At 34.5% G+C, this 13,504-nt stretch overlaps 2 protein-coding genes across 3 annotated transcripts in view; one reads left to right on the plus strand and one right to left on the minus strand.

Moving 5' to 3' along the window:
* The first annotated feature begins 17 nt into the window (after nt 1-17).
* On the plus strand, nt 18-5,983 carry LOC127946017 (CD226 antigen-like). Of its 2 annotated transcripts, none has more exons than XM_052542301.1 (6): nt 18-332; nt 1,699-2,025; nt 2,142-2,498; nt 3,086-3,182; nt 3,746-3,800; nt 4,926-5,983. In XM_052542301.1, the coding sequence occupies exons 1-6, from the start codon at nt 266-268 to the stop codon at nt 5,055-5,057; spliced, it is 1,035 nt and encodes a 344-aa protein (XP_052398261.1). In that variant the 5' UTR covers nt 18-265; the 3' UTR covers nt 5,058-5,983. The 2 variants fall into 2 exon arrangements, with proteins under 2 accessions (XP_052398261.1, XP_052398262.1); XM_052542302.1 differs by having other exon boundaries at nt 5,644-5,983.
* A 629-nt stretch (nt 5,984-6,612) lies between these two features.
* The window catches only part of LOC127946018 (docking protein 6), an 85,792-nt gene continuing 78,900 nt past the window's right edge, over nt 6,613-13,504 (minus strand). The window contains exon 8 of the mRNA XM_052542303.1: nt 6,613-9,368. Coding sequence (XP_052398263.1) covers nt 9,220-9,368 — 149 coding nt within the window. The 3' untranslated portion in view covers nt 6,613-9,219. The remainder of the gene's footprint in view (nt 9,369-13,504) is intronic.

Raw genomic sequence — 13,504 nt, forward strand, 5'->3', positions numbered from 1 at the left:
TTCACTATGTATGTTTTATTTTATAGGGGAATTCAGAGTTTGGTTTTAAATCTGCTCTTTCAGTTTCAGGTGAAAAAATAACGTAATGTGTGGGCCAGAATTCAGCCCTTTCTAGTTACAGTAGGTGAACTTAACACCTCCTCTCTAATAGTGTTTATCTGCTGGTTGAGGATGTGCCTGAAGAGTCTTGCAGCTGAACACTGAAAGTGCTGTGGTCGCCTCGGTCCTCGTCAATGCTGTATTCATTTAGTCTCAGAGAAGCAAGATGGAGGCAGTACAAAAGGATTACTGGTACTTCTTGGTACTCATGATGCAGCTCTGTTTTCTGAAAGGTAATGTTTGTAGCAAAGGTAGAAAAGGTTGGCTTATAAAAACATTTTAACTATAACACATTGTTATGTATTGGTAATTTGTGTATATATCAAAGGATGTAAGCATGAATGGCTGTTCTCTCGCATGATTCCTGTTCACAAATGAACTGATTGACTTTCAGTGCTGATAGAATTAATATATGTTTAAAGATGTGTAAAATAGAAAAAGTAATAATAACTGAAATAGATTTGTTATAATCATTTTAGGAAAGGAGAATATGTGGTTACATCGAAAGTATCTAGTTTGTACGTGTGGCTGTTGGTTGCATCGTTTTTGTTAGTTTAGTTCTATAAGGGTACAAAATACAGTTTCCTAACCATTAATGTTTAGCTTTATGAGGCTCTTCTGCTGCAATTTCAATAAACAAGGTTCTTGGTGATGGAAGGCACACCAGCAAATGTATTTTGTAGGACTGGGTTTTGACACAAATTTCATAGTTCGATTATTTTGGATATATATCAGGTATAGGGCATGACAAATTTTCTCAACCGAAAAAATATCTCAACTAATGCTTAATAATCCAATATGGAAGACTGAAATTTGCTGATTTATATATATATATATATATATAAACTAAATAGTTTTTGTAACATTAAAGTAAAAATACTAACTTTAAATTACATAATTATATTTCTACTCCAATTCATTTGTTTTTTTAATAAATAAAACAATAAAAATAAATACTTCCTGCAAACAGGAATGTAGCCTTTGTATTGTGTGTATAAGTATTTCTATTTTATCTATTATAGCTTTCAATGTTCATCAAAGAATGCTTAAAAAAGCATAATAGTTTCCACACACACAAAAAAGAAAATATTAAGCAATACCACTGACGAATAAGAAATGTTTCTTGAACAGTTTGAAATCAGCATATCTGAATGATTTTAGGATCATGTGGGAGTGATGATTCAGATTTGCTATAACATGAATATATTATATTATATTATATGTTAAAATAGGACTTTTTTAATTGTAATATTTCACAATATTACTGTTTAACTGTACTTTTGTTCAAATAAATGCAGCTTTGGTGAGAATAAGAGACTTGTTTCAAAAACATAAAAGAATTCAATCTTACAGACCCCAAACTTTGAACATTTCTAATATATCAAAAGTTTGCTAGTTAAAACTATTACCTTTTAAAATCCAATAACTGCAAATGCCCAGAGAAAACAAAAAAAGTATTGGTCAGAATGTGTGTTTGAGCTCTGATGTTCTCTGCCAGTATCTGATGACTTGAAATGATGTACCTTTAGATGATTTTGTATACTTTTGTGTCCATTTTTATCTCCGTCTGATTTCCCGCACTTTCTTAATGTCTTCTAGGCTCTGTTCAGATGAAAGCCCCGGAATCAAAAGTCATACTGAAGGATGGAATGATATTGGACTGCCTGTGTCCGTGGACTGGCCAGCTCATCATGGTCTCTTGGACTAAAAAGTCTCTTTCAAAACCTGTAGCCGTTTATCATCCTCAGTATGGTACCAACTTTGAGTCATCATATGAAGGCAGAGTGGAGTTTCTGAAAACCACCGAGATGGACGGCAGTATTTCCATAATGAACGTCACTGACGATGACATCGGCCAGTATCACTGCTCTCTGCAGACTTATCCTCAGGGTTCATGGACCAAAGACACATTTGTCGAAAGAGAAGGTGAATGAAGAAAATATTTTGCAATGTTACAGACATGGTAATCTAACAGGTTTAACCCTACAGTGAGAATAGCCAACTAGGTTAACAATCTCCTTACTTTTCTTTCTTTTTTTTAGCGATCACCGCCACCTTCTCTATTCAACCAGACACTAAGTTGGTGGTCACAGAGAATGACAACCTGACCATTATATGTGACCATGTCCATAACGGTGAGGTTTACCAAGTAAGCATTGAGAAACTGGATGCCGAGCTGGGCAGTAGTAATATTATAGCAACGTGTCAGATGCTAGGACATGACGTGGAGCTGAGCGAGTTCAACAGTAGAGCACGACTGAACTGCAGTGATGCTATGGAGGTCAGTCTACACCTGACCAACATCATCAAAGAAGATGGAGGACTCTACCGCTGCAACTTCAGCACAGACGCCGGTGTCCAGTCCACCACAATCCTGCTGACCACTCTACCTGCTCAAGGTAGGACAAGGCCTGAACTATCTGTTTATTTAAAACAGAGATAACCAAACTGTTTTCTACAAAGGACCAAAAATCAATCGTGGGGTGAAACTTACTGTAGGTTAAAATGTTATTAAATCAAATTCATTTATATTCTCTACATTTCTATGCAAAAAAATAAATAAAGCAAAACAAAAAAAAAATGTTACGACAAAGAGATAAATTAGAAATAGTGGTATGCTTCCATGCATGGCATAATTTTTGTTGCTCAGGCTAACATACAAGATTTATACATGAAGCATAGAAAATCAAGAAATTAAAAGATTTTGAGAAAAAGAAAATCTAAAATGATACATCCGATGTCATTTTGCATTCAAGGTTCGCAATTCTGATTCTGGATAGACTTAGAAGCACTGACTTAAAACCATGAGTTAATAATATTTTTCCACCAACTGTTACTTTTGTCATACTCCATTGTTTTATTTTGAGAATTACAACACATAAGTTAAAACACTGTCCTGCCGCAGCTCAGTTCATTCGAGTTTTATCTATGAAATATTTATGAATGAATATTTTTATAGCTGAAGTGTGTTTCTCCCTCATTTCAGATTTTAGGGGTCTTCATCACATGCTGTATGTGTATATTGGAGGAGGGCTGGTTGGCGTCGCTCTTCTGATGATTTTATTACTGACGTGGCTGAACAGGTGTGTCATATCACTGTATTATTCATAAACGCCCAGCGGTTTTTACACTAGAAGCTCAAACCACCTTGAGAACTCGAGTAAGGATGTCTCTTTGTTATATGGCGTGCTCTATCAGGTGATAAACAGCAAAAAGCATCTTTTCCAATTTTGTTGAGGAAATAAAATAACTAAAAACAGTACAAACAGATTCACCGCTGGTATAATAGTCTTGTGTTCTGTGCATGTTGTGACTGAATTTGGATTGAAGGTTGAAGGACAATGCATTTCCCATAGCTTTCATTAGGTATGAAGTTATAAGCATTTGGTCTGTCTGTTAAGAGGTCTCTCAGATAACTGGCTGTGAAATCCCATCCCCTCCTAGCCTTCGCCATATGTCCACCACACTTGCAGCCAGCCTCACTTAGTTTTATACTGAGTGTGCAGTTTGTTATTTTGCAGTGAAGCGAGGTTATCTCTATACTGCAGTGTTTGCTTTCCTGTATCCTTAATAAAATGATTAAGTGGCCTTTAACGTCTGTCATCTAGAGAAAACCGTCACTCAATTTCTAAACTGGTTTTCACAGGATGAAAAGGAAGAGAGAGGAGTACAGAATCAAACTGCATCCTGCTAAAAGACAGGTAAACATGTCAATCAGTTTTGCCCCACACACCTGAGCATGCATTGTTGCTGTGTGAATCTCATCGTCCATATTTCACTACAAAATCAAGTGTTCAAAAATTATTATTGCGACTTACTTTGCTCATATTAATTCAGTGCTCCGTCATATTTGTAGTGTGATTAAAATTGGATAGTGTGACTATTTTTATATTATAATGCAAAATTCATCTGGTTGATACTGAAATGTGATTGGTTTATTAAAATCAACTAATACTACCATGGAATATAAATATTTAATTCCTGGAATTATACAATTTAAAACAATTGTACATTTTTATGTTAACATTAGTATATTAACAGTAGCATCATATTCTCAGAATATTTAGATTATTTTTATTTTATATGTATAACTTGTTAAATATTTTAATATATATGTGTAAAATTACATAATATATTATTTTTATTTTAATATACGATTAAATATTTATATATATATATATATATATATATATATATATATATATATATATATATATATATATAGCAGAAATATAATGATGTTTACATTTAATTTATTGCAATATCAGTTTTAGTAATTCAAGCACTTTAACTTGAATTTATTTTAATTAAAATTTGTTGTGGCCGCAACATTTACAAAGTTTTCTAACATTAATATTTGATCTATTTTCTGAATTATTTCTATTTGTTTTAGAATCAAGTTTTAATAATAACAACACTGAGCATAACCTGGACATATTTCATGAAATTCACGCTGCTGTATATTATATATAAACATATTTCCATATTTCATTGCTGGGATTAACACATGATGCCTCATTAATAACAACGTCTACAAAATGCAATGCAAAGACACCCCTTGTTATTATATTCATACCCATTTCCAATCTCTCCCAAATTCATTTTTAGTTTACCTAGTATAGTTAGCAAATTCTGCACTTTGCATTTTCTATTATAATGTTTAGAATATTGTTTTGAACAGTGGTTCAGTGTCCCAGCAGGGGCAAGTTAAATGTCTTTGCTTAATAACTACCACTAATAAAAGTCCCTTAACACTAATGCAACTGCAGTAGGTCTAATGCTATTTTCATTCATAACTCACACTGAATGTTTTCTTTCTGTGGCAGCGTAACCCATATGATCACGGCGGTGTCTATGACAGGATGAAAAAGGGGACCAGAATTGGGGCAAAAGATAAAGATATATATGTTAACTTTCAGATAGTGAGAGCTCATGGAAGACAAAAACAAAGGAGATGAGATACAGTACTACAGAGCTAAAACTGAAAAACTGAAACTAGTTGAAAAACTAGCTGTAGCCGAACAGCAGAAATCGTAAAACAAAAAACCAAACGCCAGTGCCAAGAAATGCATTTGCACCTGAATACTAATGGATGGATCAGAGGGGAAATTCCTAATAATGCAGATGATTAATGGAGCCATGCATTTAATTTGTCATCTGATGAACCACCATCACCATCATCGTCTTCTTCATCATTACATTAACCTTTCAAGCCTGGCCCAGAACCCACATTACATGGTATTTCATTGCATAATGGTGCTGGATGTTGGCTGCTCATGACCACATTGGGGAAAATGTCCTCTTTGCTCTTCTGTGAAGTCAGTTTGGCAGGTAATCTTCTTAAGAAGCTTTCTGGACTGTTTCAAAGCCAGATATAAGCCAAGCACAGTCGCTCTGAGCAGACGCCGAAGTAAAACACTTTAGTTTGAGTGACTCTAATTAACAAATGATCGGACCTCAGAGAGCTTTCGAGTGGATGAATCTTCTCAAAATCACATCTTTGTCTCGTTTCTCAGTTTTTGTCCGAATGCTTTCTCTCCGCAGAAATGGAAGTACCAGTCTCCCGAATGAAATCTGGGATAAGAAGGCTGCATCTTTCACAGGTGAACTGACAATGCTCAGCTTACAGGCGGAATATGATTTGCTTTGTGAGATATAAATGATTAAGATCATTCAAAAGTTCAGATGTGATGTTCGAGCACAGCGCACTTAACATGTACAGGAATAAAATGAATCACATTTTGATGCATCTACAAATCAAAAAAATATGCTTGGTACTCTAAAAGATATTAGATTTGGTCTTGTGACACTGTATTATGCCTGTATGATGTCGTTGGAGATGTACGTTCTTTAAGACTCTATATATAAAGAAATTAACATTTAATGTTGACTTTTTGCTTTTCTTTTTTATATACTATTTAGGTAACAAACAAATCTTAAGGGAATCTCTCTCTCTCTCTCTCTCTCTATGTATATTACAAGTTTGGAGTAAGTTTGTATTATTATTATTATTATTATTATTCTTATTCATTTGTTAAATTAATTATTTTAAAGCTGCAATATGTAACTTTTCGCTATGTCACCAATGTTACATTTATGATGTGTTATGTTGCTTTCTATTTCAAATAAATGCTGTTCTTTTGAACTTTATATTCATCCTGAAAGTAGAGACCTACAAATTTTCAGTTTCCACAATAATAATATTAAGCAGCACAACTGTTTTCAACATACATTCTGTTATTGCCTCATATGTTTCACCAAATCAGCAATAATTTTACAATTATTTCTGAAGGATCATATGACAATGAAAAACTGGAGTAACGATGCTGAAAATTCAGCTTTGCATCACAGGAATAAATACATTTTAGAAATAGATTTAGAAAAGAAAACAGTTCATTACTTGTAAAACAAAAAAATATTTCTCAATATTACTGTTTTAACTGTAGTTTTTTGTTCAAATAACTGCTTGATTTATACATACAGGCTACTATATACATTCATTTTCTGGTGAATTATTTCTTTATTGCCGATGCATATACAATATTCAAGGGATTCTGTAAAGTCCATTCAGTTTATTTTACTCAGTAAACATTGACATATCCACACAGGACAAAATAAGCAATGCCTAAAAATAAAACATGGATAAAAAACAAAAGCAAAAAACAACAATTACAAATAACCATACACACAGACAAACTAAAACTGATGTAAATGCTTTAACACAACCAGAAAGACATTGTACAAGAAATGATGCCTGAAAAAACAAACAAAAAAGGTCCGAAATCTCATGGATTTAAAGTGTTTGACCACAGTGTTTGACCAAATATCCCTTAGAAATCCCCTTAGAAAAGGGCGTTCACATTTTAAAGACATGTTTAAATGAAAAAACAAAACAAAACAATGCACATTGTAATAAAACAGAGGTTAATTCACATTCAAGCTCTACTAAATGCTGACTAGAACGATTTCTGTGTAAATAAATACATGGGTGGGGGGGGGTTCTTCATGTGCTTCTCAAACCTTTAGCTCCACATCATGAGATATGACATGATCATTGTGTTATTCTTCTGGTTGAAACAAGTTTTCTAGCACAATTAGACAAAACATCAAAAGTCATTTAAAGGTATTTTATGGTTGAGTAAATATTTATTGATTGTCACACTGAATGCATTATTGTTTCTGTGCACACTTCTATCATCAGCTATCTATACGAGATCGGTTCAACCTTTGAAACCTTTAAAGTCATTCAGCTGAGTTATTGGAAAAGCATTTTCCTTTGCAGGGAGAGAAAAGACATTTCGTTCTTCTTTCAGACAAATGCCGCGTCAACGTATAAACGTAATTCAGTTATAAACATGCTGGATGGCTAGCAGGATGTTCATTTAATCAGCGTTCCAGCCAGAGTCTCAGTCTAGCAGAGTCTGAAGGCACTTCTTCTGCAGTGTGAGAAGGTTCAGATTAACCGGACCTCACATCCAGTGTGTAGACACATTTCAGAAACTCGTTTAATATAAAATTAGGTTTTGGGGAGAAATTATTAAATGGAATAGCTCTTCCAAAAATGTTCACCTTCACGTCATTCCAAACTTGTATAACTCAGTGACTGCACTGTGACCAGATAATTGACTCCAGATTAGTAAATGAATCATTCGAGCTGCTTCTGTGAACTAGATCAACAGATTCACTGAGAAGATCTGACTCAAAAAATCTTACATTTGTGATATGATTGTGTTATGACTTAAATTTGGGTCTGTTCCTCATGCAACAGTATGGCTTCAGAATATTCAGAATCCAGTTTTGTGGACCCTTTTGTTATATAGTGCTTTTGAGTTATTTAGAATTAAGAAAAAAAGACTCACACAAGTTTGGAAAGTGAGCAAATTATAACAGAGCATCCAATTCTTGGGTGAACTATCCCTTTAAAACTATATATTTTATCATATCTCCCAAAACACCACACTGCAGACATCTACAGACAACATGGCTGCATATAATGGACCCCAAAGCAAATGACAAAAGTGCAAAACAAGCTCTTATAGACCAATTTGGAGGAGACGTCACAGTTACATCACTTGCAGCTCACGCACTGTGGTGGCAGAAAAACACTGGGAACAAATGGAGGGAACAGGGTAAGATCCATGGAATAAGAGAAACAAATTATTGTTGTGCATTTGGATGTCAGAATCGTAATGCAAATAATTTTTATATACTTCTGTCGACAAAGACGCTATTTGAAGCTAAATGCAAATGTTTAAACGGACAGACCATGCACGGATCAAACCTGCTATTATTACCCTACTTTTAAAGCATGAATTTGAAAATACTGTAGGGACATATTGTATTAGCCCTACAGTTGAGATACATGCATGAATAATTATTTAAAACTATAACATTTACCTATTTTATCTGCAATTCTGACTTTTTTTCTCTTTTTTTTATCTCCTTGAGAACAAAATAAATAAAATAAAAAACACAACAACAGAGGTGTGGGATTATAAACTAAAAAGAAAGAATGACGAGTCCATTTTTCTAACCAGGATTGTGTGATATAATCTCGGAATTGCGAGGAAAAAAGTCAGAATTTTTTTAAATTACATTTTGTATTCTTTTATTCCATGGTTTGAATAGACTGCTATGTTATAGGCTAACTGTCATTTTCTGCCACCAAATAGGCTCCGCCCAAAACAAACAAACAAACAAACGCTGATATTGGTCTATTTAAAAGTGCAGGGTGCTAAAACACAAACAGGTAGGCCTACTGTTTGACAGAATCCAAGTAGGTGTCCCATTAGGACGACAGACAAAAATGCAAGAAACTTGTTGTGTAAACGCTACAGCGCATTATATTTACAGTAACTCTGAAAAATAACCGCAGGAGGTCCATTTGTCCTCAACTACACAAGGAAAATAAAGATTATGGTACAACTTTTTGGCATTTTTTCTTCTTCAACGTACAAAAAGAGGCCTCTAGAGTTCTTAATATACACACTGTTCTACAAATAATTATTAAGTCATACATATAGAGAGAGAGAGAGTTCATACTGTACATGTGTCTAGAAGCTTCCTAAAGCTTTGGAATGTCCGTGAGTCGTGGCTTACGTCCAGCCGTGACAGCGCACGTCAACGGAGCGGCGAGCTGCTGCAGTCCCTGTCGCCGCCACTAGAGGCCGCTGTTGCTTGCTCCTGGTTCCGTTCCTCCTCCGTCTGCTCGGAAAGGAAGCTTTGAAACGTCTGCGCTCGTGGAATGAGTGTCATAGTCAAGCTCGTACCTTAAAAGAGCCAAAGAGATCATAATGCATGTTATTGACGAGGCAGTGATTTCAAACGGCTTTCGTGTAAAGATAATAAGAACTGGACGGCAAAACACATTTATGTGCATCGATTGACTTGTGCTTTTGAATGCAGCATTGATCGCCTTTGTGCATTAATATCGCACTGTTCCTCACACAAGACGGAAAAAAAGAAGATCTTGGCAACTCTCCACCTATCAGTGTTTGGCACGCTCGCAGGAGAGGAAGATGACTTAACTCGATTTTCTAGAGGTGACTGTGTGATCAATTATGGATGAGGAGGAGTAGAATATCAAGGGTGAGACGAGGATACCTGCTCTCCAAGTAGGTTTCCTAACAATCCCAAGACCATGTATAGAGAAGAACTGACTCAAACAAACAAACAAACACAAGCTCACGACGAATGACACAGACTTTATTTACAATCCAACTGAGCAACATACAGGAATTGCATGGAAAATTGTAACTTTTTACAGGTGGGTGGGTGGGTTAGTTTGGGTGAACGGTTTCTGTGTTTGGTCTTTTTTTTTATTATTATTCTTTATATATATATATATATATATATATATATATATATATATATATATATATATATATATATATATATATATATATATATATATATTTTTTTTTTTATGAAATACCAATGTATTTTTTAGAATATGTTAAATTCTAAATTCTGCATACTATCTCCAGTGTAGGCTATATGTGCTTTTCAGATACACAATGGCTTGCAAAAAAGAACAAGAGAAAATGAGACTGTTCTCTTTTTCAGTTGAACAGTCTCATTTCATCTATTTTGTAAATTCATGTTATAGATCTTAGCCTATTGTGAACATTTCATTCAAGCATACAAGTTTATTTATTTTTCGTAATAATGTTCAATCAAAATGTCAAACTTCCAGTGAAACGACAGACTTGTGTCTGATTTCTCCAATCAACCCTGACATATGAAATGAGTCGGTTATTATTTTTGTATTTTTTTTTTTTTATGAAACATTTTATTAAACCTTTATGTATTTTTATTTCATCTTATTTGTATTACTATTTGTAGTCTATTATTTGTATTTATTCATTTCTTTCTTTCTTTCAAAAGGTAAAATTAAATACTGATAGCTTGTATTTAAATCAATGAGATATAACAGTAAAGTAAGACTACTTGCATTTAAATATCAGTTGTCTCTACATATCTCCCAATAATCTCTTACAATGATATTCAAATGCTTTGCTTTATGATCAAAGCCTTGTCATTTTAATTTTATTCATTAATTTTATTTATTTTTATATTTTGACAGTATACACACACTACATATATATATGTAATGCTGAGAAATATGTCACAACATGGAAGAAAAGATCTGCCACTAAAAATAAGAACTGCAGTGAATTCAGAAGCAAATGTGGTCTGTAAGTGTCAATTTTGTGATGATGTACTGTCCCAATATTTACTGCTAAAGTATCTTTTTTTCTAACTACTATACAGTACTGTATATATATATATATATATATATATATATATATATATATATATATATATATTCAGTGTTTAATATAACCAGTCAATCACACTATGCTTTATGCAAATTCATAGTGCAAAAAAAGATGAGAGTGGCAAATGTTTCGTTTGTACAGGTATGTTGAGACATTTGCTTTATTATTCATACTAGAACATTTGTTTATAACTTACTGTAATACAGTACTGAATACGAAGATTTTGTAAAGCAGATAAGATGTAATTCAGTGCATATGTTTTTTATGCGCTGATACAATGCAGATATCTGAGTGATTCAGGTACTGATTTTATGTATATTCAGCTTAATTTTGGAGACCCTGACCTTACTAATCCACACGTAATGCTTTGCTTAGCAATCATTTTGACATCACCATCATGACTTGAGCCTAAAGTGTCTGCATCTTTAATTGTGTGAACTAGGTGAAGATGAAATATAGTTTATTTCCAACCCTCCTCACCCCGAACATCTGATCACCCTTGTGTTTTCCTGAAAATTCCATGAAGGTGTGTTGGAGGAGGGTTGAGTGTGGCAGAACTAAGCGCTCCTGCTCTGGTACATGATTCAGGCGGCAAAGAAGGTGTCCTCTCATCCCGATGTCACACTTTTGATGTAAGCGGATTTGAGGGAGCCTGTATGAACCCAAGGGCAGTCGAAGCGTCCCTTGTCCTGCATGCTTGGTAAACATGTTATGCCTCTGTGGCTCCAGTGACCTGCCAACAGACACCATCCACGTGTGTTTCCATCACCTTAGGAAATTGCAGTCAGGGTACCATGCCACAAATGATCTGAGCTGGCAGTGAGCTCTACAGGATGAAGGAAATGAAGCAACGGCCAGATAAACAGTACTTGGATGATAACACACACACACGGACACTCTCACAATATTTGCAGTGTTTGGAGCCTACAAGCTGTATCACTTTCTTATAACAAAGGTAATACAGTGTACCTGAGCAACAAGGAAACTGTTTCTTTATCAAACAGTCAAACCATAATGAAAAAAAAACAGACGATGTGACTGTAGTGTACATTATAAATCCATTATTAATTTCAACAGACATATACAGCAATAGAACATTTTTGAGTCAAATTCTATATAATGCATGGTAAGCAATAAAAAAAAGTAATCTAATTAATTATATGATGTGGTGATTAATTAATTAATCGCACATCAAATTTGGAGAAATTACTCTGAAAAGATCAAGTCATTGTTGTGCAAAGCATCAAACAGAGATTACAAAAAGGTAATCGGTTGGGTTAACTATAACTTTCATTATTATTATTATTATTACCAAGAAAATATTAAATTATTTCTTTAATGAAATGATACTGTAAATAATAAACTAAAACTGCCAATAGGTGGTGGAAAATGTCTTAATGATTAGATTAGATTAAATCAAGTTATTTATTCATTCGTTTGATTTGTTCAAATGGCTGATTCATTCAGGAGTGAAATAAATGGTTATTTATGAATGTTTCATTGAATCGTTATGCTTGTTCGACTTGAAGCGGATCATCATCATCAGACCGACCGGTGTGTGACATCAAAGTACCGCAAGAGCTTAGAAAGCCGACGACTCCTTGTGCTTTTGAATCGCTCTCGCGGTACTTTGATGTCATACACCGATCGCTCTGTGCAGTGCCACTTCAAATCCAACACGACTATGGCCAATGGTTCAACGCGCCAAATGGTTCACCAAATTTGTTCAAAACGTGGATTAACAAATTAAATGCAACTGTGGGTTGCTTGGGGATGAAAAATTCAGATTTGTCTTTATATTTTGGTTGGCAAAATTGAGCAAAACAGACAACAATGGCTACGTTAAATGCACCCAAATAATCAGTTTGTAATCAGATTGACGGCTCAATCGGACTGAAAAACGTTCATATAAACACCTTAATCGATCTGATCTGAATGAAATTTCGATCAGATTGAAGGGTGTGGTTTATTCCTCTTATACGATTGAACATGCATGTAAACACTTGATCGTATTGAACCACGAAACTGAAAGGACTGCGCATTTGCAATGACGCAGAAATAACGTAATGACGTATGATGCACGAGTGGCTCTTGCTTTTGAATAAAGTGTTGTATAAATGCGTGTCCTGTCATTATAAAACTCTCCTTTCACTCGGCAACTGTGAAGTGAGTAGGACAACCTTATTTTGGAGACTCATCCAAAGGCAACCCATTTTGGACGCTGGGAGGGGCTTTTTTTATATGTATATTTATCAATAAACGGGTAAATATAAAAAAAAAATAAAGAAACCGTGTAGGAGAGTGGTTATTATGTGCAAACAGTGAGAAACTCTATAATATCTATGTCACTTTCACTTTTCACTTTCACGATTTGAGCAGTGTGCCAAAAAATCTATTCCGATTTGTAGCTTGTGACATATAAACCCGCACATCAACCCGATCACTTTATTTAGCATTCATGTAAACACTACAATCAGATTCATCAATCGTAATGAATTCAGTCCGATTGAACCAAAAAGTGTCCATGTAAACGTAGTCAATGGATCTCATTCATGAAACACGAGCAGAACGAATTTTTGTGTAAATCGCGTGTAAAGTGGTTCTGGCGTAAATTTTCGGATTCA

The sequence above is a fragment of the Carassius gibelio genome, chromosome A24 (assembly GCF_023724105.1).
Source record: "Carassius gibelio isolate Cgi1373 ecotype wild population from Czech Republic chromosome A24, carGib1.2-hapl.c, whole genome shotgun sequence".
Lineage (NCBI taxonomy): Eukaryota > Metazoa > Chordata > Actinopteri > Cypriniformes > Cyprinidae > Carassius > Carassius gibelio.